The 20,841-nt window shown below is 37.4% G+C and overlaps 2 protein-coding genes and 2 long non-coding RNA genes across 22 annotated transcripts in view; 3 read left to right on the top strand and 1 right to left on the bottom strand.

The window, feature by feature from the left end:
- LOC125799007 (deleted in malignant brain tumors 1 protein-like) overlaps positions 1 to 20,841 on the top strand; it is an 85,982-nt gene that overhangs the window by 16,460 nt on the left and 48,681 nt on the right. For 9 of the 19 annotated variants that reach the window (XM_049474479.1, XM_049474478.1, XM_049474476.1 and 6 more), the window contains exons 2-5: positions 2,775 to 2,811; positions 4,796 to 5,104; positions 5,233 to 5,535; positions 6,798 to 7,100. In XM_049474479.1, the coding sequence (XP_049330436.1) occupies positions 2,775 to 2,811; positions 4,796 to 5,104; positions 5,233 to 5,535; positions 6,798 to 7,100 (952 nt within the window). Of the gene's footprint in view, positions 1 to 2,774; positions 2,812 to 3,408; positions 3,642 to 4,795; positions 5,105 to 5,232; positions 5,536 to 6,797; positions 7,101 to 7,454; positions 7,617 to 8,681; positions 8,985 to 20,841 lie in introns of those variants that run through there. The other 10 variants (XM_049474471.1, XM_049474482.1, XM_049474481.1 and 7 more) reach the window with 10 other exon arrangements.
- Positions 61 to 595, bottom strand: LOC125799010 (uncharacterized). The gene is made up of 3 exons (XR_007437812.1): positions 520 to 595; positions 334 to 457; positions 61 to 209 (listed from the first exon to the last, which is right to left on the bottom strand). It is a non-coding gene; the product is annotated as an uncharacterized LOC125799010 (long non-coding RNA).
- Positions 12,923 to 16,959, top strand: LOC125799009 (scavenger receptor cysteine-rich type 1 protein M130-like). The gene is made up of 6 exons (XM_049474495.1): positions 12,923 to 13,403; positions 13,738 to 14,061; positions 14,244 to 14,564; positions 15,238 to 15,523; positions 16,531 to 16,590; positions 16,835 to 16,959. Exons 2-4 carry the CDS (start codon positions 13,785 to 13,787, stop codon positions 15,360 to 15,362), a joined length of 723 nt encoding a protein of 240 aa, XP_049330452.1. The 5' UTR covers positions 12,923 to 13,403; positions 13,738 to 13,784; the 3' UTR covers positions 15,363 to 15,523; positions 16,531 to 16,590; positions 16,835 to 16,959.
- On the top strand, positions 18,820 to 20,515 carry LOC125799012 (uncharacterized). The gene is made up of 3 exons (XR_007437814.1): positions 18,820 to 19,159; positions 19,378 to 19,440; positions 20,496 to 20,515. It is a non-coding gene; the product is annotated as an uncharacterized LOC125799012 (long non-coding RNA).

The following is a 20,841-nucleotide window of genomic DNA, read 5'->3' as shown; positions in this document are numbered from 1 at the left end:
TTTCTGCTATCGAATTATCCTACCTATAGTTTTAATGAAGGGAGTACTGTTTTATGATTATAATTAGGCTATCGAATTATCCTACCTATGGTTTTAATGAAAGGAGTACTGTTTTATGATCATATTAAGGCTATCAAATTATCCTACCTATAGTTTTAATGAAGGGAGTACTGTTTTATGATCATATTAAGGCTATCAAATTATCCTACCTATAGTTTTAATGAAGGGAGTACTGTTTTATGATCATATTAAGGCTATCGAATTATCCTACTTATGGTTTTAATGAAGGGAGTACTGTTTTATGATTATAATTAGGCTATCAAATTATCCTACCTATGGTTTTAATGAAGGGAGTACTGTTTTATGATTATAATTAGGCTATCAAATTATCCTACCTATAGTTTTAATGAAAGGAGTACTGTTTTATGATTATAATTAGGCTATCGAATTATCCTACCTATAGTTTTAATGAAAGGAGTACTGTTTTATGATCATATTAAGGCTATCAAATTATCCTACCTATGGTTTTAATGAAAGGAGTACTGTTTTATGATCATATTAAGGCTATCAAATTATCCTACCTATGGTTTTAATGAAGGGAGTACTGTTTTATGATTATAATTAGGCTATCAAATTATCCTACCTATAGTTTTAATGAAGGGAGTACTGTTTTATGATCATAATTAGGCTATCAAATTATCCTACCTATAGTTTTAATGAAGGGAGTACTGTTTTATGATCATATTAAGGCTATCAAATTATCCTACCTATAGTTTTAATGAAGGGAGTACTGTTTTATGATTATAATTAGGCTATCAAATTATCCTACCTATAGTTTTAATGAAGGGAGTACTGTTTTATGATTATAATTAGGCTATCAAATTATCCTACCTATAGTTTTAATGAAGGGAGTACTGTTTTATGATTATAATTAGGCTATCAAATTATCCTACCTATGGTTTTAATGAAGGGAGTACTGTTTTATGATTATAATTAGGCTATCAAATTATCCTACCTATGGTTTTAATGAAGGGAGTACTGTTTTATGATTATAATTAGGCTATCAAATTATCCTACCTATAGTTTTAATGAAGGGAGTACTGTTTTATGATTATAATTAGGCTATCGAATTATCCTACCTATGGTTTTAATGAAGGGAGTACTGTTTTATGATTATAATTAGGCTATCGAATTATCCTACCTATAGTTTTAATGAAGGGAGTACTGTTTTATGATTATAATTAGGCTATCGAATTATCCTACCTATAGTTTTAATGAAAGGAGTACTGTTTTATGATCATAATTAGGCTATCGAATTATCCTACCTATGGTTTTAATGAAGGGAGTACTGTTTTATGATTATAATTAGGCTATCGAATTATCCTACCTATAGTTTTAATGAAAGGAGTACTGTTTTATGATCATAATTAGGCTATCAAATTATCCTACCTATGGTTTTAATGAAGGGAGTACTGTTTTATGATTATAATTAGGCTATCAAATTATCCTACCTATGGTTTTAATGAAGGGAGTACTGTTTTATGATCATAATTAGGCTATCAAATTATCCTACCTATGGTTTTAATGAAGGGAGTACTGTTTTATGATTATAATTAGGCTATCAAATTATCCTACCTATAGTTTTAATGAAGGGAGTACTGTTTTATGATCATAATTAGGCTATCAAATTATCCTACCTATAGTTTTAATGAAGGGAGTACTGTTTTATGATCATAATTAGGCTATCAAATTATCCTACCTATAGTTTTAATGAAGGGAGTACTGTTTTATGATTATAATTAGGCTATCGAATTATCCTACCTATAGTTTTAATGAAAGGAGTATTATCAAATAGAAAGTGAAACACAAAACACGCGCGGTAGTATTTTTCGACAAAGTAGCATAAATCGACAGATATAATCTATCATTCTGCGCCACGGTAGGACGTTTCGACAAGGTAGGACAAATCGTCAGAACAAGCCCCCTGTCAGTTTTTAGTACTGCCGGGTACGTGCCCGGCACTGCCGGGTCGATGAAAAAGTGGCTGGCGGGTGACGTCACGCAGACCCACCACTGCCGCCCGTCTCCCGGCAGGCAAAGATCCAACCCCAACTGTTTGGACGTTTAACTATGAACTTGGAGGACAATATGCAGTTAAACATTTGATCTTCGGACTAGGTAACTTTTTTTGGACTTTATGGTGACAGGTGCAGGAAATTGACATTATTAAAGAATACATATCATTTTTTATTTATAATATATCAACATCATTGTTATAAATATTGTTAATCAGTATGAATATAGACAATTTGATTAAGCGTCATTTATTAATACTTATTTATTATTAATTATTTAGTAGATTATATTTTTGTATCTATTTAATTAATTAACGAATTTAGGTATTTATGTATGTATTTTTCTATTTGAAAATGCAATCTGTGCGGAAAATTGTTAGGTTGATTTTAACCAGTCAACACCACTCTGATTTGCTGAGACCGCACTGATCACAACCATAGACTGTATATAAGTATAGACAGCACGACAGGGGTTGAAAAGTGAAACCACAACGTCTCTTACGCCCTCTGGTGGCTGGTTTCAGTACAGCTTTTAACCCTAAAGCCTATTTCCATTCAACTGAATGAAAGATGACGGAATTTTAATCTAAAATTACACATCCAGGATTTTTTTGGAAAGTTGATTTCTGTACATTCTGCAAGCCCCACTCCTTTGTTAATAACCCCAGTGTTTTTTTTTTGTTGTTGTTGTTTTTACAGTACCCTCAGGAAAACTTTCTCTCCAGTTTTTTTTTTGGTAAGTGGATCATTTCTCTCCATCAGTTCATTAGTATTCATACTGTAGATCCATGCGGTTCTTGACTCACTTTCCAACTCGCGTTTTAGGTTTCCAAACCCAAGATTTATTTCTTTACAAAATAATACACAAGAAAACTGGACAAAAAACGATTAAAATGCTTATAAACAGAAAACTAGGTACTTATATTCATGTTCCTAATTCCTAAATTCTAAAACTGCGGTCAGAAAAGGTGAGGCTCCTTTGGCTTTTTACTGCTTGTCTTGTTTTTTTCTCCTGCCCAAAAAACACTGTAATTATCCGAATCTAACCACCTACAGGTGCCTAGTGGTAACACACATTTCTAATGCCGTTATTGTTATACTAATACTATCCCTTACACATACTTCGTTCTTCTCCCTAATTTTAGTATTTACGTTAGGTTTTTAACCTAGCCTTAGGTACTTAACGATAGTTAACTAGGTTAGCCAATTCAGGTTAGCTAAGTAAAGTAACTAAACTTGTTTGGTGAAAATTACGTGGAGTGGGCGGGGTTTGAGCAGTCACACGGCCCCGCCCCCCGCCTCCCACCTCTGTCACGCCAGTTCTGGCTCCAATTTGCCTCTGCAAGCGCAGGCAAGATGGCAGCTTCCGTTTCGGCCATATTTTGGCTTTAAAACGCCTTAATGAGAGTAAATGGGGACCGTCCAGTCCATACTTTTATACAGTCTATAATCACAACCCAAACTCCACAACGCGCCAAGCAGCACATTTTTAGTTGCTGCGGAAGCACAGCTCATTTAGGCTCAGCTCAGCTCACCTCAGGACTTGTTGTGCTACTAAGATATAAGGTAAGTTCGACCAGGTCCTTTATTTTATGATCATGTATGTGTTTGTAGTGTCTTACACCACCTGCACGTGCTGGCCTTGCCTCTCTTTCTAGGTAGTTAGCTAACGTTAGTTGTCTAAGGATAGCTAAACATTGCCATAGTTTAAATGTAATATGAATTGCATTTGAAAATGAGCAGATTTTTAAAACTTGTCTTATGAATAAGCTAATTTGAAATAGTTTTTTTGTGGGAAAAACCTAGATAAAATAGCTTAATGACGAAGTGTGAGAAAATTAAAACAGCTCAATATTTTTCCTCAGGTGTAAGCTTAGCGCTGTTAGCTTAGCATTAGCTCAGTGTTCGTGTGAAGAATAAAGTTAACGTTATATGTAAATTTCATATAAATAAGCCAACTTGTTGTTGAAATTGTTTTGTTAAAATACTGCACATATTTCTGGTCAGGTGTTAAAAGTGTATCCCCGCATTATATTAGCATTAGAAGTAACGTTAAGTAACTTACATGTAAATATTATGTAAATAAGCCAATTTTAAATAGTTTGTTGTTGGAAAAATTCAATAAAAAAGCCTAGCGATTAAAAAAAACCTTGCAAGATTAAAACTGCACATATTTCTCGTCTAGAGTTCAATGAATGTGTATTCCCACCATTAGTTTAGCATCAGCATGAAGAATGTAAATATTATATAACGTTAAATAAGCCAACTTTAAATAGTTTGCTATTGGAAAAACTTAATTAAAATAGCCTAGGGGTGAGACAAGGTCTGGAAAGATTAAAACAGCGGAATATTTCCAGTCCAGAGTTAACTGTGTTTTTGTAAAAGTGTATGGCTCCCCCGCTGCAAAAAACCTGCAGTGTGTGGAGCGGTAGAGCTTAGATCGGGCCCAAAAATCCAGCCCGACCCGGCCCAAATCCATGCACTTTCTGCCCGAGCCAGACCCGACCTGAGCCATAAACTGTCATTCTGAACCCGAGCCATTTTTTAGTAATTAGAGCGTTAAAATTGAGCTATTTAAAACATTTTCGGGCTGTTTGAATGAGCGAAATCTGTTAAGAATTATGTTAAATAACCTTGCGACGCTGAAGAAGCATAGACCTATTATTATTTCTTTTTTTTTATTCGCTTCTTTCTTTCTTTATTCCTTGTCTGTTGTACAGGCAGTGTGAGGTTGGTGGATGGTGGCAGTCGCTGTGCTGGGAGAGTGGAGGTTCTTCATAGAGGGCAGTGGGGAACAGTGTGTGGTGATGACTGGGATATGAGTGATGCTGCAGTGGTGTGTAGAGAGCTGGGCTGTGGAGAAGCTGTAGATGCACTGGGCAAATCTCATTTTGGATCAGGATCAGGACCAATCTGGATGGATGATGTGGACTGTAGTGGATCAGAGTCTAGACTGAAGAACTGTAGATCACCAGTATGGGGTAAACATGACTGCAATGAAACCCACAATTCTGGAGTCATCTGTTCAGGCAAGCTACACTATGTTCATATAATATGTGCACTGTATTGAATAGTTACATTGTGTGACTGTGCTGTCTGACTTTCATTTATTAAATCCTGTTGTTATCTCATTGTTTGTGCTCTTGTGATATTTTAGGAGCCAGGCTGGTTTTAGGTTCTCGCTGCTCTGGGAGAGTGGAGGTTCTTCATGGAGAGAGCTGGGCCACAGTGTGTGATGCTGACTTTAACCAGCAGGATGCAGAGGTTGTGTGTCGAGAGCTGGGCTGTGGTTCTCCTGTGAAGGTTCTGGGAGCAGCTGCGTTTGGTAGAGGGGAGGGTCAGGTGTGGTCAGAGGTGCTTCAGTGTAGAGGAAACAAATCTCAGACTCACTTCTGTCCAAAATCATCTTCACTCAAACACAACTGCTCCCATGATAATGATGTGGGACTGGTGTGTGCAGGTAAGAACTGCATTCAGCACAATGAGCCTGTGACTTCATCTATTCCTACTTAGACAGCCCTCTGTCTCAGTAGCTCAGCCCTGTGCTCCATTACCTGTTTGCCATTAAGACCTGGTGAAATTAAATATTTGTGACTTATTATATTGTTTGTTTGGGGTGAGGGTGTTATGTTTGTGCAGCATTACTGTTCTGGCATTTGTTTTTTAGTGGATAATAGTGTAATAAAGTGTAGGGGATCTGTGTTTGTCTAGAATACCTTGCAGTGTGAGTTTAAAAACATTAAAAACACAGCTAGCAGAAACTTCCTGGTGGATAGCACTAATTATAAACACAATAGACTTTGGACAAATGTAATGAGTTTCTCTAGTCTAACAGACACAAGAGACTGTTGTTTTGGAGATAATTTGTGGATTTTTGGAGCTGCAGTAACACATTATACAAAATGGCTACAGCAACATGTATCCATGTGAATCACATGTAATATTCTGGGTTGGAGTGGAACAGACTTAGAATACTTGTACTGGCAGCACATAGTTTAAAAGCAAGAATGGTGAATTAAGTATGTGTCTACTGTTCTGTTCCTCCAGTCCATTAAGCAGGTAACAAGACTGGTGGAGGTCATATAGTGTCTGGAAAATAACTGCTCACAGGATTGCCAACAAATTAAAAGTCTATGTGTATCTTTTTTATTTTTGTTATTTTGAAACTGTAAAGGGAAAAAATATTAAAAATGCTAAATAGACGTGTCCACTTCAATGTTATGTGTTCTAAACATTAGGTCATTTTTATTTCCTTCTGTAGTCACAATAATATACATTTTGATTAGGGGTGTCCTGTGCTGGAGTTATCTGTTCAGGTAAAACACTGTAAACAGGGACTGTACATTATCTGCCATGTAGGCAAAGTGTACAGCACATATGATTTTTCTTTTTAACCCACCCTAAATCCTTGTTGATTGCCAAGGTAAATTTGTATGTTTAAACTGAGCAATCACCAAACTGTGCTGTACACTGGAATTCTCAACCAACAATTAATTTACTGATTTTTTTTTTTTTTTTTACTGATTTCATAATTTTGCTGATCCATATTAATTTGTTTAATGTAATTCATAGCTTTACTGAACTTATTTTGAATCCTTATACTCTCTTTAGTTTTTTCCAATGCATTTATGAATCATTCATTGTGCAATATTTAGCATCATCATGCTTAATCATTTATCATTACTGATAAATAAGCTTTCTTTTTTTCATGGTAATTTTTAGGAGTCCTGCTGGTTAATGGCTCTCGCTACTCTGGAAGAGTGGAGGTTCTTCATGGTGAGAGCTGGTTCACAGTGTGTGATGCTGACTTTAACCAGCAGGATGCAGAGGTTGTGTGTCGGGAGCTGGGCTGTGGTTCTCCTGTGGAGATTCTGGGAGCAGCTGCTTTTGGTAGAGGGGAGGGTCCGGTGTGGTCAGAGGAGCTTCAGTGTAGAGGAAATGAATCACAGATTCACTTCTGTCCAAAATCATCTTCACTCAAACACAACTGCTCCCATGATAATGATGTGGGACTGGTGTGTTCTGGTAAGAGCTGCATGTTTGTGATTAATGTCATTAAGATTAGCTCAATGTTTATGTAAACTTTTTGTAATTCTGTCAAAAATGCAAATGTCTTGCTATTATTTCAGTTTTCAGCCACAATTCTACTTTACATCATTTATAGTGGTGAAAATACATGTTTTTTTCCATTCTTTCTCAATGTCTTGGTCTGTCTTACTCACTGTTGTACAGGCAGTGTGAGGTTGGTAGATGGTGACAGTCGCTGTGCTGGGAGAGTGGAGGTTCTTTATAGAGGACAGTGGGGATCAGTGTGTGGTAATAACTGGGATATGAGAGATGCTGCAGTGGTGTGTAGAGAGCTGGGCTGTGGAGAAGCTGTAGATACATATCATGAGTCTTACTTTGGATCAGCATCAGGACCAATCTGGATGGATAATGTGCACTGCAGTGGCTCTGAGTCTACACTGAGGAACTGTGAATCAGCAGGATGGGGTAAACATAACTGTGATCATTCTAAAGATGCTGGAGTCATCTGTTCAGGTAAATTGTATCAGTAAATTATTTTATGTTCCCTTCTGTTAACTAGGAACAGGAAACTGTTCATAATATATCATACATGTAAAACAGGGATGGGCAACTGGCGGCCCGGGGGCCGCACACGGCCCTCGTCATCACTCAGTGCGGCCCGCGAATAGATCAAAAATAATTTCATAATTTCATAATTTAAAAAAAAAAACAAAAAAAAACGTAATTCTACTTTTGACCGCTAGAGGGCGCTGCCAAACAACCACGAAAATTGACATTGACATCCAGTCCATTGTGAGCCAGCAGGCCAAACCACAGCTCTCTCATTGGTGGTCTAGTTTGGTCTAGTTTTCTGCTATTATTGAATGAGCTATTTGCAATCAGTTTTTAAATCTTTTTTGTTCTTTGTTATACATGAGTTCAAATGCCTTTTGCACTTTTATAAGCAAATGTTTTGTCCTTGTTGCTTATGAAGGACTTGTTATAATGAACTTATTTTACACAGAGGAACTACTGTATTTGCAAACAGTTTTTTAAGCAAACTTTTTGTTCTTTGATATGAAGGACTTCCTTTTTGCACTTTTTTTAAGCAAACGGTTTGTCTTTTGCCGTATTAAAATGCATTAATATGCAGAAAATAGTTGTTGATAAATGTTGGTGCTGTAAACATACAGATATAAATTCATATAAAATTTGTTCTTATTGAAAATCATTTGTAGCGTTTTTCATATTCAATTATTTGAAGTGCGAGGTCATGTGGCCCTCCAATGGTCATGCTGAAAAAAATGTGGCCCTCTCCATCATGGAAGTTGCCCATCCCTGATGTAAAACAAAGTCTTGTAAGTGGTGGGAAAGGACCCATTTTAGAGGCTTAGGGTCCAGTTAAGCGTAGTAGTACTGTTTGTAAGGAAACAGATAGCGTTCATTTAGTCAACTTTTCCACTGAAGGTTAAATGCCATATCTATTTTGACCATTCTTGCTGTGTTAATGTCAGAGATTCAATGACATGGAAAGACATTTTCATGTTGAAGCAGTGACTCACATATGTTTAAATTCAGCTTTATGTTCACAATTTTTAGGAGTCCGGGTGGTTGGTGGTTCTCACTGTTCTGGGAGAGTGGAGGTTCTTCATGGAGAGAGCTGGGTCACAGTGTGTGATGCTGACTTTGACCAGCAGGGTGCAGAGGTTGTGTGTCGAGAGCTGGGCTGTGGTTCTCTTGTGGAGGTTCTGGGAGCAGCTGCTTTTGGTAGAGGGGAGGGTCCGGTGTGGTCAGAGAAGCTTCAGTGTAGAGGAACTGAATCTCAGATTCACTTCTGTCCAAAATCATCTTCACTCAAACACAACTGCTCCCATGATGATGATGTGGGACTGGTGTGTGCAGGTAAAGCCAGGCGGACACTGTGCGATTTTTTTAATCGGATGCGTTCTGGAGAGCTCAAACTGCACGTTTGAATCGTTTGTCGTGTATGAACAACGCCTGCGATTCATCTGCACACACTGTACGGTCCGACTGACCTGCTGCGACAGGGGAGCTGACACTGCACGTCTAAACGCAGCCCGTAGGCGGAGCTTTCTTTGCGTACAAACTCTCGCTTCAACACAACGCCTTGCAAAAGAAAGCGCTTAGCTTTGCTTATTTGTGCCCTGTTGTGCGCTGAAAGTCCACGGAAGAGACGTACATGGACTCGCAGGTGGCTGAGGCGACGTGGACTCTACGGGTTGTCCGTTTTACAGAAGGAGAGCGCATAGAAAAATGACTGCGCGTCAGGCTGCGAAAGAAACACCAGCAGCTTAAATAAAATAAAATAATTTTATTTTTTATTCTGTTTATTGTTTATGTAAAAACTGGTTTTGAAACACTGAATATTAAACAAGCAATAGGTTATTCACACTGGATAGGGACCCTCATTTACAGTGCCGCTGAGCATTAACATTTTAAAAGGGATTTAAAAAATATATAAAAAATATAAATAAAAACTGACATTTATTATAGACGAATAAAATATATACGTAAAAAAGGAAAAATAGGACCTTAAAAAAATATAATAAAAATTGACATAAAAGGTAAAAAATGTATATCTTATGAAGATATATATTTAATGATTTGATTAATAAAAGAAGAAAAATAATTAAAATGAATAAATATAAAATATAAACTCATTAAAAATTCGTTTAAAATAACCCAGGCTTTCTGCAGAATAATCAAAGTTTCAGTTAGTTTCAGTTTCAAATCATGAAAACAGCTCACCAAAACCTCAAACTATTCTTTATATTTGACAATATTTACTTACAGGCCCTTTGCTTGTACTTACAGGCCCTTACTTATTTTTATTCAACTGAACTGAGTTTCTGTAGCCTCGCGCTGAATTCAGCTCCGCGCTGCGAAAGAGAGCGAGAGAGAGGCGCAGCGCATTTTGTCTGATTTATCTTGATTAATTATCAGTACATTTATTAGCTTTAGTAAGTTTAATAGCACTAATTATACTACACTTCTCCGACCTTATTTATTAAAACGTTTATTTTAGAAGACAGAGGTTATTATGCGGGCAATGCCGCGCGCAATGCCACGCGCTGCGCTAAGCTGGCTTTGGCTAATATTCTGGAGCACTGGACGAGATTTTAATTAATAAATTAACATATTTATAATTTTAATAAATTTGCCCTGGCGAAAAGAAACGAATAATAAAATATAGCTTTATATTTCTGTGCATGTTTTAGGTTTTATATAATTGACGGGCAGCATCAGAGGCTGACAATGTGCTTTATTTTTCAGATATAATAGCAAAGTGAAATAAAATAAATTTATGTTTGTCAAAGATATTTTCTCTTTTAATTTTTCTTTTCAAAAACTCCAGCTATTGACTGAGAATAAGCATCTGTTGAAATTATTAAACAGCAGAATGCCTGTGGCTGCTATATTAAGCTATAAGTCTGTGTAACGAACATAAATATAAATCCTTATAACTGACAGAAATAAATATGACTAATAATTATATATAGTTACTGTGCAGATTTTTGGGAAAACAGGCCGTGACGTTAAGAAATCGGCCCGCAAAACAGCTCACACTGTGAGACAAGCGACCAAAATTTCTGGCATGTCAGAAATCCCTGGTCGCGTCCGACTGCTCATTCGCAGCTCGTATGGGCAATTAATCGGACATGGCTTCCCCTCTCACACTGCACGACAAACGACGCACGATCAAGCTAAAATTCGGCCCGATCATGAAATTCAGTCGCATCCGACCAGATCGGGCTTAAAATCGGGCTAAAATCGCACAGTGTCCGCCTGGCTTAAGTGTTTTTCAAAAAAATGTTTCCCATTTTTACTCTTACTAGTTCATAATTTGGTAAATTTTTCTTGTTCTTATTTTCTCTTACACAGACAGTGTGAGGTTGGCGGATGGTGGCAGTCGCTGTGCTGGAAGAGCAGAGGTTTTTCACAGAGGACAGTGGGACTATTTGTGGTGCTGGTGCAAATTTCATAGCGGGTTTTGTCATGTGTAAAGAGTTGGGCTGTGGAGAGCCGTTTAGGACTGATGCAGCTGTTCCAGGATCTGCACCGATCTGGATGAGTCATGTGAAGTGTACTGGATCAGAGTCTACACTGAAACACTGTGGATCATTAGGGTGGGGTGAACACAGCTGTAATCATAATATGGATATTGAGCTTACCTGTTCAGGTATGTTTTAATTAGACAAAAACTGTAATACGTACGTATTACATGTATTACATTTGTGAACTTTCTGAGAATGTTTCGACACATCATAGACAAAATCAAATCAGAGATCATATGATGGAATGTCACTGTTTTGTATACCTATTCCGTATTAAATATTCTATTACATAGTAAATTCTGACAGTTACAGCTAATGTGAGAAGCAGTGATGTTTTTTTTAACATTTGCTTTGACTTTTATTTAATTGCTGAAAATATTAACCCAAGATATTGTCTAGTCAGTTTCATTTTGTTTGATAAAATTTAATTTAATAAAAAAGGGTCTGCAGTACTGATTTGCTAGAGCACAACATTTGTTTTCAAAATTATAACCTGAATGAAACAAAATGCATTAGTCCTTTCCACTTCCAGACAACTTCTCAAACACTTTATGTGCCAAAACAAAACCAGTCAACACACTGTAATTAGAAACATAGTGCCATTTCCAGCTTAACAATTTAGTGCTGGACGATATGACAAAACTTATGTCACAATATATTAATTTTAGTCGATGTGTTATCGTTTTGATATAAATGTGTACAGCTCAACTGAACAACTTCCTGATGTGTACATTATCACACACTGAGATTGCCAGACTATGGTATTCTATACCACTCTGCTGTTTCGCTTAAAAAAAATCAGTCAGTAAAGATGCTGTAAATACTGTACATATCTTAAAAAAATGTTATAAATTGATGCTCCTTTATTCGTATGCAAATGACAAAAAATATAAATGAAGGTCACACATGCCAGATATTCTAGGCTACTCTAAAATAGTTAACATTTTTACATTTATTATTACAATAACAGCTTAAATGCTTTGCTGTGTAATAATAAAATATACCAGCCCTGCTTAAAATGATTAAAAATAATATGCAAATATGGACAGAATTAAGATATCAAATATGGACAGAATTTACATATTTAATTATATTTTGACCAACAAAAAAAGTCAGAATAAAAAAAAAAAAAAACATTTATTGTTTTTCTATAAATCTTTTGTTATGATTTTCAAAATGGCGGATTATCCACTATGGCTATTTGGCGATGCCAACTGTTTTCCTAGCTAAATTAATCTGTATTATTAACATGGATGAATTGGATAGATTATGTGGTTTGATATGATCTGTGAACTGGGATCTAGCGTCGGAGGTCAGAGGGCACAAAGTAGGGTAATTAATGAGCAGTATTTTTGTTATTTGTGTTCATTTTTTTTATTCATTAATGAAGTGAACATGTTAATTTGACAACTCTAGTATTTTTTCATCTCATTACTAGCCTTCTGTTTTGTTTAGCATTTGTCTATTATACAAGTCTTTATTTAATCTGATTGTGAGAGAGAGAGAGATTTGACATTTTTGCATTACACACAGATCACAGGACATCCAGACTTGCTGATGGTCCTCATGTTTGCTCTGGGAGAGTGGAGGTTTTTCATGGAGCGTCTTGGTTCACAGTGTGTGATGCTGACTTTGACCAGCAGGATGCAGAGGTTGTGTGTCGAGAGCTGGGCTGTGGTTCTCCTGTGGAGGTTCTGGGAGCAGCTGCTTTTGGTAAAGGGAAGGGTCAGGTGTGGTCAGAGGAGCTTCAGTGTAGAGGAGATTACTCTCTGTCCAATAACCTCTTCACACAAATACAACTGCTCTCATGGTAATGATGTGGGACTTGTATGTTCTGGTACAGTATAATATGTGATATTATCGTCTAACATTTCTTTATATAATATACAGTATAGGAGAGAACTTGCTCTTTTACGAGTCTCTTGGTTGTAAATTCAGGTCACACTCAGGCTCGGCTGATGAACGGCTCAGATTCCTGTTCTGGTCGAGTGGAGCTCCAGTACCTCAGTGAGTGGGGTACAGTGTGTGATGTAAGCTGGGATATGAGAGCTGCCAGTGTCCTCTGTGCTCAGCTGAAGTGCTGTGGCTGTGTTGGGGTCAGACTGGTTTGGGGAGGGGAGTGGCCGGATCTGGGCGGATGTGTTTGATTGTCAGGGGAACGAAACACACCTGTTAAAGTGTCCCATTTCATCATGGAGTCGAACTGCATGCTCTCATAAACAGGATGTTGGACTCATCTGCAGTGGTGAGCTTTTAAGAATCTTAAACATTCTTATCAACGGGCTGTAAAGTGATTTTAGGAGGAAGTGCCCTTATAATGTTCTTATATATATATTTTTTTTTACTTCACTTCAATTAATTTACTAATGTATCTCAGTTTTGAACATGTATATACATTTCCATAGACAATTTTGATTTCTGAAAATCAATTTCTAATTTTGCTCCATATATAGCTCAGCTAATGCAGCAGTACCTGTAAAAAACAATGTGTTTAATTTCTAAATCTGATTTATTTCAAGTGCTGTAAAAACAATCTTATTAAGCCTGTAAAATCTAAAATATATTTGTGGTACTTTCAGGTTCTTCTCTGGCATCTCATGAGGGTGTAGTGAGATTGACTGGAGGGATGGAGTGTGAGGGGGAGGTAGAGGTTTTCTTCAGGCAGGACTGGAGGAGAGTTCTGCTGGACTCCTGGAGTGAGTCTGAGGCCTCTGTGGTCTGCAGACAGCTGGGCTGTGGTTCTGTACTCAACACCTCCAGCTCCTCTTCATCCAGTCCTGAACACAGCTACATGTGTGTGACGGGTTTCAACTGCTCTGGGAGTGAAGCTCATCTGAGGAACTGCAGCAGCTCACAAGCAGTTAACTGCAGCTCCACAGTACAGCTCTACATCACCTGCTCTGGTACATTTAATTCAAATTATTTGGAGTTGTAGTGAATAATGCCTGTTGTTAGGGGGAAATTGTTTTATTTTGTTTTATTGTAAGGGTTATTATAATTATTATGAATTTGAAATGAACCAATCATCATGTGACTACGGGTGAACTAAGAAATCATAATTTGAACAGTTTTCTCTTAATTTTAGGCTACAGCTTCATCAGGCTGGTTGGTTCTGGGGGAGACTGTGCTGGAAGGCTGGAGGTTTTCCACAGTGGATCATGGGGGACAGTGAGTGATGAATTGTGGGATATTGAGGATGCGCAGGTGGTCTGCAGACAGCTGCAGTGTGGAGTCGCCCTCAGTGCTCCAGTACCAGTACCAGCCCGGTTTGGATCTGGAACTGGACCCATTTGGCTGAATGAGGTGGAGTGTGAGGGGAACGAGGTGTCTCTGTGGAACTGCAGATATCAGCTGTGTGGAGAGGATGAATGTGGACACAAGGATGATGTAGGAGTCGTCTGCTCAGGTACAGTGTGCTGATTGCTGGTGTTCTTACATTGAACACTTCACCTGTCAGACCTCTAAATTTTCTCTTCAGTGCTGAAAGTGAGACTTAGTTAAACTGTTAAAATAAGACTTGTTAAACCAATCTAAAGTTGTTGCCATGTGGGTCAGCCAGACCTCTTCCTGTACCTTTTTTTTTCTTGTTTTTTTTTTTTTAATGTGTCAGAATGTATCTAAAGGGCAAACTAAATTGTTTCAAATTGATCTGTATTTTGGTGTCTTTTTTTAGGTATTATGATAAAAGTTCAGTTTACTACAAAGTCAGCAGTAGAGTGCAGTAACACATTCTCTTCTAACTTTACTACAGACTAAGACTTAATTTATTCTTATTTTTGCGCCAATTTCCAAAGCTTTCTTTAAAACAAATATATTCAGGTTTTTTTTTTTTTTTTTTACAATATACACTTTTTTGGGATCCTTTTCTGTTTAAAGGCCCTGGCACTGCTAACTTTTGTACCATTTGAGCACACTGGATTTTGTACCATTTCAGGTTATTAACTGGGCTGGAGAGCTTAAAAAATGGCAAAAAAAATGGGGGTGTTCTAAAACTTTTAACTAATAGTGTAGATTCATTAAGTTTGTTTTAAACTACATGAAAACTCCAGGGTCTAACATAAAGCATTTTCTCTCATCAGAGTATAAAGAGATCAGACTGACTGAGGGCTGTGAGGGGAATCTGGAGGTGTTCTATAATGGAACCTGGGGGAATGTGTGTAACAATGGGATGGATCTGTCGGGAGTTGAACTGTGGAAGATTTAAGACTGAGAGAGCTACCAAAGCACGAGTGGAATCAGCTCCTAACAGGCTGGATGATGTAAAATGTAGGAAACATGACTCTACTCTGTTTCACTGTCCATCTTCATCCTGGAGTCAGAACAGTTGTGATAGAAGCAGTGAGGTGACTCACATTACCTGCTCCGGTATGTTGTTTTTCTTTGTAGTAGATGAGCATGAGTAAAACAGTTTTTCATGGAAAGTTGTGTTGAAAGAAAGTGTTGTGGTGACCGGATCACCCTCACCTTTCCTCATCCTCTTTCCCTGTGTAAGTGTATACAACCTGAGTAAATATAAAATAATTTTTAAATAATCATTTTATTTATTAAGGGAAAAAAAATATCCAAACACCCCCTAAAAAATAAAATGTGATTAATTACACTTTTTGGATAGATAAGTATTCAATTTCACTTAACTCAACCAGGCCTGATTACTGCCAGACCTGTAGAATCAAGAAATTCTTTAAATTCCTTTATTCCTGATCATTTAAAATGAGCTTTTTTTTATGTTTACTCGGGTTATCTTTGTCTGATGTTAAAGTTTTTTTTAATAATCAGAAATCATTAATAATCAGTATATCTGTAGGGGGCAAATACTTCTTCATGGCAATGTATGTGTGCAGGATTGCTTGAGATTTTTTGGGACTACAAGCTACACCTTGCTGTGCTTTTTACACTCATCTGGTCATGCTGGGAACACATTTTAATAAAAAGTGTAAAGTGTATCAGAAAAAATTTACATTTGTGAGTGAAATAATAAGATATTTTACATTGAATTACATTACATTTGGCAGATGCTTTTGTCCAAAGTGACTTACAATAATGGTGTACATTTACTAATAGGAGCCTGTTCTGTCCGAAAATCGCACTGAAAAATTGTTTTTGTCATTGCTGGAATAGTTCGGTGGGGTTAGAGAAAAAGAGCAGTCTGGTGCAGCTTGAAGTTTCCTGTGCGCCCTGTTGGAATGCCTGGTGTTATTTGAAAATCAGCACAACCAGACTGACTTTTAATTCTGTGCGTTGGTGTGAAATGAGGGGGTTTGCCGCTCAATTGAAACTCTCAATTGTTATTGCTGAGATCATTATTTTAGTAATGAGTTTAGTAGTATTGATTTGATTTTTGTAGTATTTATAGCATGTGTCTCCATTTCTAGGAGAGAAGAAACCGCTTGCATTTGAAAACCTTCAAAAATTCTTCTTATTTCCAAACCAGGGTCAGTGCTCAAGTACGAATATTTGACTACCACTCCATTCACTACTTGAATAAGTATACATATTAATCAGATTTGTTCGTGCCTACATTCTAACTTGTTTTGTCAAATAATTCTTAACTTCCCTTTTCATCAGTTGATCTTTGATTTGAGTGAAAACTGATTAAATAAAAACACTAATGCAGTTTGCTGTAGTTTTGTTATAAAAATGTAATATTATTCATGTGTCTGTTCATGTGTGATGTAGATTACATGCCTATTAGGTTGAGAGGAGGAGAGGAAATCTGTTCTGGGAGGTTGGAGGTGTATCATAATGCTGAGTGGGGGTCTATATGTGGTGATCTGTGGGACATCAGGGATGCTCAGGTGGTCTGCAGGCAGCTGGGTTGTGGGCCGGCGCTGAGTGCTAATAGAAGAGCTGTTGATGGTTCTGGTGGAGGAACTATCTGGATGAACAGAGTGAAGTGTAGAGGGTATGAGATTCACCTGTGGGACTGTCCTCATTCCCTGAAGATCCACACTGGCTGCTCCCACAGTGCTGGAGTCACCTGTGCAGGTGTGCGAGAACGTTTTTTAATCTAGTATTAACTTCTCTTAAGATAACTATGGTTATGTTAAGCAGTGTACTCTGTATTTCAGTCAGGTTCAATATTATTATTGTGCTCCGCTGACCTGTAAAAGGGAGAATAGCATTTATATTATGGCTGATTTAGGCTCACAACACTGATAAATACACTAAGTAACATTGGCAGACAATAATGCAACAATATTTTTGAAAATACCTACAATATTACCATATCAGCCATATACTTCTTTTGTTTCAAAGACAATAAACACAAAAACAATAAATACCATTTCTTAAATAATGCTGCTCTAATCTCTTTCTCCTTCTGTAACCTCTTTTTCTTGACCATTTTTATGATATTTCTTTCAGACATATTTGTCACATTACCTTTTTCATCTGAAACAACTACAACTTACACCACAGGTACTCTTTTAATTAGTTCCTTTGTGTGATTTTTTTTTTTTTAAGTTTAAACAACACTATGCAGTGTTCAACAGTGTTTTTATTCTGTGTTTTCAGTACCAGCACAGCTAACAGAGAAAAAGACAGTCCCTCCTTCAAAAAATCCATCATCTAATTTTCCATACATCTATCCAGTGTCTCTCCTGGTTCTGGGATCTGTGCTCTTCCTGGCCTTAGTGCTTCTGGTTGTGCTGTTTTATCAGAACAGAGTGCTCAGGAGAGGTAGGGAGATTTAGAGATCATCTAAAATCCACTTTCTGTACTTCCTCTAATCATCATTAGTACTTCAATCTGTCATCAGTCTCCTCTTCTACTGAACTGACTCCATGTTTCTTTCTTTCTCTCTCACAGTGATTTCTAAGGCGAGGAGGCAGTCTATGAAGAGATTAACCATAAATGTGTCACTAACAGATATACTAAAAGAGGTAAATTATGTGTAGAGAGTTTCACTGAAGGCAGTCTTCACACAGTATGTAAAGTGGATCTAAGGTCAGATATCAAATAGCAATTCTGAGTGTTTAAATGACTATAAATGAAAAAACTACATGCAGTAAATCAATTGTAGCATTGTTAGCTTATCTTACAGGTTCAAAATGATATGTGTTACTCCACTGACTATAATAGGAAGAATTACATATCTGTTACTATCAATTCAGGCCTGTACTGCTGTTAAAAAGCAGAGGAAAGGGATGGGGTTTGTTAGCCAACTTTCCCATTTCACCTTAAATGGTGCAAGAGACAGCAGAGGCTGCATCATTTAAGGCGGAACAGAACAATTAAATAAAATGAAAGCTAATCCAAGCTCCCCATAACAGGAATTAAGAAATTGACAATTGTTCCTTAATCACCAACCTTTCTGAAGACATACAATGCCATTAAAATTAGCTAGGTTACTGAACCTTAGTGCTTCTGATGACGTATCTGGTGCATGAAGTGTTGTCCCAATTCTTATGGGGAGGATTTCACCCTTTACACTCAAAGAATGGTTGGGGTAAGTGGTAGGGCCATGGGGTGAAATGGGATTGGGCTTAAAGCCTCATCTCATTTTCAGACTTACAAATACATTTTTTTGCTGTAGATTTTGATTAAATAATTGAACTTTGGCATTCTGACTGTTCTGATCTCCTTTAACAGGAATTTTTATCTCTGAAGATCAGCATTCAGGATATGAGGACGTAGATGAGGAGCTTCTCTCAGGTAAGTTGACATATACTGAATGTGTGTTAGGATTTTTAATGCAGAAGAAAAAAACATATATATATATATTTTGTTTTATAGAAAAAAGTTCCATGCAATATGTGTAGGGTTCTGAATTGTTTTAGCAGTTAGCATCAGGCTTCAGGCCGATAAGACTCACCCCTGAACGGGAAAATAGTGAGCGTGGTTAGCGGGTAATGCTAATGCTAAATTCAATTTATCTTTGACTACTCCAGTATATCCATGTCTGGCACAAGTTAAAAACAATGTCTTGCCTACTGTACAGTTTGTAATAGTGATTTTAGGATTGCCCAGGGGTAACTACAGGATTGCAAAAGGCATGTTGAGGTGAGTTAATATCCTTTGGTGTGTGGGAGTTTTTTTTTGTTTTTTGTTTTTTAAAGGGACACACTTTGATTTGTCAACCAGTTCTGATCGCAGAGGACGACAGTACCAATACATTGAAAACCCCTTAGTATTTTAAAAGTTTGAGTCTTTGAGTAACAGTGTCTTGCTGCCATCATCCTGATGCTGCTGTGCTGCAATGCATTTTTTAATTTTTACAGAAAACTATGGCGAGGTCTATGATGATATCATACCTGCTGAAGAGAGCCCACACATTACAACAGGTTTGGATATTTTAATACGTACGATTTATTGTGGACACATGGTAAACATGCAAATTATATTTGCTTTTCACCTTAATCAAAAATATATCTATATATGTCTGTGCAGCATACATTATTATGGTTTTCTATATTATGATAATAAAGTGTGATTTTTTTCACACCTATAAAGAATGTGTCTTCTTTTTTTTTTCATTTTTAAAAGCACACTGGGCAACATGTTTCAGTTAATTAATGCATTTCATACTGTTTTAGATAAATAAATTAATCATTACAGAGAGAATAAAGGTTTTCTCAACCACCCTTGTGGTCCCATGGGCTCACAAGTTCCTGGCAGCGCCAGAGTCGGCCCGTTTCTCATTATAGATTAAGCAAGTTTGGACTCTTGTACTTTGTCAGAACGAACTTGGTAAGTTCGGCTCACGAGTGCATACTGCAGAGAACAGGACTTTTATTTTGTAATTGGAACTGCTGTGATCAGTAGTAGGTGCATCCTTAGATGCATTTCCACAAACATACCCTACACCCGCCTCACAGGGCAGACAAACCGTCTTTGTTTGGTCCATCGCTCACCGGCCTTGCTGTAGTTCACAGGGAACCCACAATATTCCCACACTTAATCAGAGTTTCTGTAATCAGGATTAAAACTAGTTTTATATACTCTGTAAAAGCATGAGAAACACAAAAAAGTTGTTTGTATGTGTAGTTAAAAGAAACTGTGACTTATCTTCATGGTGGATGTTATGTGTTTGGATCTGCTGTCTGCAGGTGCAGCTTTAATGCTGTACTCTCTCTGAAATGTTTGTCTCCAGAAGGTAGCTGACTTTGTACCTTCCTTTGCCCATAGACACACACACACAGACACAAGGAGGTGGAGCTGTGTTAATTAGTGCTGACGCTTTTTAAAAATATGGCGAAATGAAAAAAAAGCTTCTTCTGATTTGTCACTGAAAATGTTTGATAATTTCCTCTCCTCTTTCTAATAAGGTCATAGTGAGTGTGATTGGCGGCTGTGGGGAATCTCTCTCTCCCTCTCCCTCTCTCTCTCTGTCTCTCAGGTTCTTGAGTCTTATCTGGCTGAGTAGAGGTAAAGCTTGTTCTGCTGCTGAGTTGAGCAGTGTGTGTGCAAGAGATGGACATCCGAGTTCTACTCATTTTTCTATACAGCATATTTAAACTAACTTTGTGGACTGTATGTATACTGGCCTCTTTTTCTGTTAGGATGTTGTTGGAAAGGCAGTGAATGGTATAAATTCCTTTATCCTCGAAGAACTTAACTACTTTCTCCACATCGGGCCGGGGATTGTCATGCACCGTGAGAAACCACGGACTCACTGCGCCAGCGTAGGGTCTTACAATGGGTTCAAGGATTTCATCTCAATACTTAAGAGCAGGCAGGGTACT

Source organism: Astyanax mexicanus, chromosome 2 (assembly GCF_023375975.1).
Source record: "Astyanax mexicanus isolate ESR-SI-001 chromosome 2, AstMex3_surface, whole genome shotgun sequence".
Classification (NCBI taxonomy): domain Eukaryota; kingdom Metazoa; phylum Chordata; class Actinopteri; order Characiformes; family Acestrorhamphidae; genus Astyanax; species Astyanax mexicanus.
Note: the sequence above shows the minus strand (reverse complement) of the source record. Positions and strands in the feature narration are given on the sequence as shown.

Bases quoted from the DNA above. Each gene is read 5' to 3' on its own strand.
- LOC125799009 (XM_049474495.1), top strand. From the start codon at position 13,785: ATGGAGTGTGAGGGGGAGGTAGAGGTTTTCTTCAGGCAGGACTGGAGG. The intron at 14,062-14,243 runs GTACATTTAATT...TCTTAATTTTAG, and splicing joins GCTCTACATCACCTGCTCTG to GCTACAGCTTCATCAGGCTG. The intron at 14,565-15,237 runs GTACAGTGTGCT...TTCTCTCATCAG, and splicing joins TGTAGGAGTCGTCTGCTCAG to AGTATAAAGAGATCAGACTG.